Source organism: Sesamum indicum, linkage group LG8, assembly GCF_026168435.1.
Source record: "Sesamum indicum cultivar Baizhima isolate 11 linkage group LG8, ASM2616843v1, whole genome shotgun sequence".
Taxonomy (NCBI): domain Eukaryota; kingdom Viridiplantae; phylum Streptophyta; class Magnoliopsida; order Lamiales; family Pedaliaceae; genus Sesamum; species Sesamum indicum.
In genome coordinates, this window is record NC_142664.1 from 22,437,914 (window position 1) to 22,444,123 (window position 6,210).

The following is a 6,210-nucleotide window of genomic DNA, read 5'->3' on the forward strand; positions in this document are numbered from 1 at the left end:
TTAAAATGCAAAGTTGAGTGATGTTTGGAAGTAATAATTATAAGTAGGAAAAAGTTGATATCAAAGTGTTTTTTAGGAAAAAAATTATAAAAGGGATTTTTGTCCAATAATTTATAGATATCTCAATATTGGGGTGCTTGTAGGAATTATGTTTTTCCAAAAGTGTGCGATTTTAGACGTCGTGGATAAATGATTAAAATGTAAAGTCGAGTGATGTTTGGTAATAGTTATAAGTAGGAAGAAGTTGATATCAAAGTGCGGGTAAGAATTATTTTTTAGTATTACAATTTTGGCCATTTCACATTAAAATAGATTTTATTTTTTGTCCTGTAATTATACGTCTGTAGCACCAAATTATCAATCCAGGGCTAAATTTATCCAAAAAAATATAATTTATAAAATTATATTTTTGTAAAATATAATTATATTTGTAAAATTAAAAAATATAATTTGTAAAATTATATTATTGGTTTTACAACTATAAATCGGTAGCACATTTGGTAATCTAGTTTACTCTATCGACGCATTTAATCCTTACTTATTTGTGAAATGAGAAAATTATTTAATTAATGTAGAAAAATAAAAAAATTATAAAAAATGCTGTTCTGAAAGTTTTTTAAAAAATAGGTAGAACTGTTATCTCAAATAGCGGTTCTGCCATAAAAATAAACTATCCTGCTTGTATCGTATATTGAGCCAAAGTAAAACAATAATATAATATAAATGTAATATTTTTATTAATATTACGTACAAAAAATTAATAAAAATAATATTACATCTTTACTAATATCATGTACAAAAATTAACAACAATCATATTGTATGATTTTAATTAAAGTAACGATACCAAGCGATTTTTTTAAAATATAGTTATTATTAAAATGTATTTTAATCCAAAATAATATTTTAATTAATATAAATTTTAATATTTTATTAATATTGTGTAAAAAAAATTGATAAAAGTAATATTGCGTATTCATTAATATTGTGTACAAAAATTGACAGCAATCATATTGTGCCACTTTAATTATTCCAAGTAACTATACCAACTAATTTTTATAAAAAAAAGTAATTTATTATTAGAATATATTTTTATCAAAACAGTAATTTTTAATTTTAATTTTAAATTGACAAAAATAACATTGTATCTTTGTTAATGTCGTGTACAAAAATTGACAAACAATCATATTGTGTGACTTTAGTTAAAATAACAATACCAAGCAATTTTTTTAAAAAATAATTATTATTAAAATGTATTTTTATTCATATTGCGAACAAAACATTAGCAAAAGTAGTATTGCATGTTAATTAATCTTGTATACAAAAATTGACAATATTCATATTGCGTGACTTTAGTCGATGTGCAATTATTTTAAAAAAATTGCTTGGTGTCATTATAACTTCAAGTAAAGTCACGTAATATGATTGTTGTCAATTTTTTGTATACGATATTTATAAAGACACAATATTATTTTTGTCAATTTAAAATTTAAAATTATTTTTTTTGATAAAAATACATTCTAATAATAATTATTTTTTTTATAAAAGTTAGCCGATGTAGTTACTTCGAATAAAGTTGCACAATATAACTGTCAATTTTTGTACCAATATCAATAAACATGCAGTATTATTTTGTTAATTTTTTGTACACAATATTAATAAAAATATTAAAATTTATTATTAAATTAAAATATTCTTTTGAATAAAAATATATCCGAATAGTAATTATTTTTTTTTAGAAAAAATTTGTTTGGTATCATTACTTTAACTAAAGTCATACAATATAATTGTTGTTAAATTTTTATACACGACATTAATAAAATACAATATTACCTTTGTCAATTTTTTGTGCGCAATTTTTGCAAATACCACCAAAGGGACCTATGCCTTTGGAGACATAAAGTGGTCATTCAGATTGAAAAAATATAATGGTCTTTTTTTGGGAACATAAAACTTTATTTTGAAGGAGATTCTAGTCATTTCACTTGAAATAATAATAATAATAATTTATTTATTTAAAAAAAGTATATGAACATAAGTGGTGCAGGACCACAAATGGATAAGCATCAAAGTGGAACTTTGTCATTGGTCCCCTCTCCTTCGTACAAAGTACACAACCACTTTCATTATCATATCATATTATAATAATGGAATCGGGTAAATTGAGAGTCCATCTTGAATCGGGCCGGGTCGAATGACATGGGTATCGGGTAGGTTCAAAATCATTTTTAGAAGCGATCCGTATTTAGGACGAGTCTTGGGTTTTATTGTGCACCTGTTTTAATTTGAGTTGGATTCGGACCTAAACATAATTATTATTAATGTGAATATTCCCTAAAATTATTTAGTTAAGCCACAAGCTAGGCATATTAGTCTAGCCGACTAAGAGCCCTGCTAGTTCATCAGCAAGACGGATAAAACCTACAAGTAGGGCGGATAAAACCCACAAGAAAAGCCCACATGTTTATTTGCTACTTTACTAAACCGACAGATCCAAGAAATGAGTCCATCTCAGTCGGACACATCATCATACAACTTGGAGGACACGTCATGTAGCTTGCCAATACATTTGTACAGATCACCTTAAAAATATCTTCAGGTGGTTAAATCGGTAACAAATGAGTTGGGAAATCCACAAACAACTAATTTCTGGATTTTGGGGCAGATATGATAGGATTCATTCCAATTCACGGATCTCAGTCAATATTTACCCAAATCACAAACAATTTATTCTGGATGATAGCCAACTCGAAGGGCTTTCCTACACATATGACACTCCACGACAACTCTGTATTATACTCCTACATGCTTATAAATAGAGGACTTGTGCAGACATTTGGTAACATCATTCTTCCCCTCTAAAACTCTCACTTATTTTTTTATTTCTCTCTTGATTTTTATGCTATTTTGATCCTATATTTTGCACTTCACACGAATATTTATTACTCTCACATCATATCACCATTATTCTCATTTTATTTCAAGTTTTTCTTTTTATTTCTTCTTTAATCTGTTACTAACTTAAGCATCAAAGTAGTAACCTCTGTTTTACAGAGCTAGTCCTATGATAATCTTAGAATTTTCCTGAAAATCCTTCACCCTTGTGGTATGGTCAAATTTCTAATATGCATCAATTAATAATAAAAATTATTTTTTAAAATTTAAATCTGAGCTTTTGAATTTTTTTATTCACTTATTTGAAGACTATTATTTAAAATTAAGTATGGATAATACTTATATTTGAATTAATTTGGTACTCTTGCGATGATTTTTTTTCATAAATTACAAGTTCCTAAATGAAAAATGGTGGTATTTAACATTTTGTATTTCTAGTAAGATACCATTAATCCTGATATTACAATATACTAAAGATGAATTTAGCAATCCTAACTATGTATATATTTATCGATTATGTTATATTTAGTAGGACTAAGAACTAAGGCGAGCTGTATAATTATGAAACTTTTTTTTGAGTTGATCGATTACAATATTATATAAATTTCAATCATCATCAATTAATATATCAATTATCATATAATATATGTATATATATAATTAATCAACAATTACTATTATAGTAAATTAACGACTACTATATTATCAATCAAGACAAGTCGTTCTCCAATTCTTGATCCTATTCTACCAAACACGGCACTAGACTCGAAATAGATCTAGTATCACTGAAGAAGAATTCAATTATTCCCTGCATTACAAATGAATATAATTTAAAAATGACAGTAAATTAATATTACCAACTATGATAGAATAAAAACAATGTAAAATATTGAATTTGACCAGGGTTTAACCAATAATTCTCAAAATTTTATCATGATTCTTAGTTATGATCACAATATTTTACTATGATTAATATTTTTATCTCATCCGCTAAAACAATGACTAGTATATTACTATTCACTATATATATATATTTTTTTAATTTTCAATTATAATAATTAATTATAATAAAAGAATCTACTTTTATAATGTATTATCACTCATTATGGGCCCATTCTGCAATAAAGATTAAAAGAAAAGAGAGGTGTAATAAATTAAGTTATATTGACATTCTTTAATTAAATTTAATTATATAAATATGTCATATTGTTTATAAAATTATATGTATATTTCTAAAATATTTATATAATTAAACTTGTTATCAAAAAAATATTATCGTAATTTACCCTAAAAGTAACCTAATCACATAGAGAGGAATCAAGCCAAGTGTTAAAATGTTGTAATATTTAAAGTTCCATGCCCATCCAACTATGAATAATTAATTATTAATTATTAATATTCCGCCACCCCACCCCCACCGCCACCCTAAAAAAAAAAAAAAAAACAATTAAAAGGGTATCAACATTCCAATAGCAAAAAAACAATAATTCATTATTTAAATATTGATCTACTTTAATAATATTTTTTTTACTACAATAATTATTATTAATTACTCATAAATATTTATTATAAATAATCAGTATATTAGTTATTAAAAACGAAATATCATAACATAATCACAACTAATTCACTACAAAAAAATATTATTACCATTGATAATTCACTTTTATTTTTTTTAAAAAATATTACGGCGTGTGTCAAATGCGTATATTGAACGCTGAGTTATATATGAATTGTGTTGGTGATAAGTATAGCATTCATACAAGTCACATTCACAAGTAAGTAATCATATATTAAATCTATGTGACAAAATATCCCACCAACTCACCATCCTTAGCCACTAAGCAAAACATTAATATACCTTTTTAAAGCATTAATTCACTTTCAAAAATTAATGTGTCACAATCAAGTCAATACACTTTCCAAAGGGAACATACACATTTTTATTTTTAATTTAAATTTTATCACACTCAATTAATAAAAAATTTAAATATAATATAATTTATTAAATTATAGTACATCAATTAAATAACCAATATATTCTATTTATTTTACAATTGATTCGAATATAAATTATATTTATTATATAATTTATTGAGCTCGATTAGATGTTAATTACATGACTAATATATTATGCTCGTTTTATCATTGGTTAAAATTTCCCAACAAATACAACTACAAAATACGAAAAAGAAAAAAAATATCATTTTTCATTGATTTTCACACAAAAAAATTAAAAAAAAAAGACCCTTTAATTTTAGGTCCACAATATGAAATGAAAAATGAGTAAAAAAATACAAGAAAAAATAGGGGAATTAAAGAGCAGGACCATGAAAGTATTTAAAATGAGTTATATATTGGAGTACGAATATTACCTACCACCACAAAAAAATATATCTCTTTTTTTTGGTTCTTGAAATTCTAAAATGGAGTAGAATATTTTAATTCTTCTCCTTTTATTTATTTATTTATTTTGGCTTACACATTCGGACTCCAAAGACTCCATAAACGCGAACTGAAAATTCCCATGACGTCCGGCAGCACTTTTCTGGCCAGCCCCTTGTGGTTGCGGACAACCACCGCCGGCGCCGCAGTAGCCAAGGCATCCTCCGGTTCTGCTCCCCTACCACTGTCCTCCGCCGCCAACACATCCTCCGTGCCCAGCTCAGTCTCCGGCGGGGGGACAAGATCATCGAGACTTTCTTGATTCTTCTGCTGCGGCGGGAATTCAAGAACGCGGCTACCAGTACCGTCGGCGGTTACTCCTCTCTCATTTTTCCGGCGGCCCGTTTTATCTTTCTTCCTATTCTTGGCATTGCCGGGAGCACTGACCTTGTTGAACTGCTCGGAGTTGGTGAGGTGCTCCTCGAAAGCTTCAATGGCCTGGTGAATGAGCTCGCGGTTGGGGGAGGAGTCCCACCTGAACCAGAAGCTAGTGTAGCAGTGGAAGCAATCGCAGTCGAAAAGGGCCGGCGATTGACGGCCGTGGGAATCAATTAGAGACTGCTTCTTGGAGGGCTTCTTCGAAGGGTTTGAGGATTTGAGGGATCTTGTGATCATATAGGCAAGAACTTGACGGTCTTCGAGAGAGAGAACTGAAATCAGAGTGAGAATGGCGGCGGGTAAGAGATTGAGTACAGGGAAAGGGTCTTTGGTTGGAGAAGAAGAAGAGGAAGAAGAAGAAATGAAGGGATGGACTTTGTTTCTCATCTTCATGCTTTGGTTGGTTTTGTGGGTGAAGAAAAAATGAGAGAGTTGTGTGCAAATTTTGAAGCTTAGGGTAATAATATGACAAAGGAAAATCTCTCTCCTCTCT

General features: G+C 28.2%; 1 protein-coding gene across 1 annotated transcript; it reads right to left on the reverse strand.

Moving 5' to 3' along the window:
- Nucleotides 1-5,231: 5,231 nt before the first annotated feature.
- Nucleotides 5,232-6,210, reverse strand: LOC105168444 (uncharacterized). The gene has a single exon (XM_011088531.3). It carries the CDS (start codon nt 6,108-6,110, stop codon nt 5,373-5,375), a length of 738 nt encoding a protein of 245 aa, XP_011086833.2. The 5' UTR covers nt 6,111-6,210; the 3' UTR covers nt 5,232-5,372.

Excerpts from the sequence above, each read along its gene's own strand:
- LOC105168444 (XM_011088531.3), bottom strand. The coding sequence starts at position 6,110 with ATGAAGATGAGAAACAAAGTCCATCCCTTCATTTCTTCTTCTTCCTCT.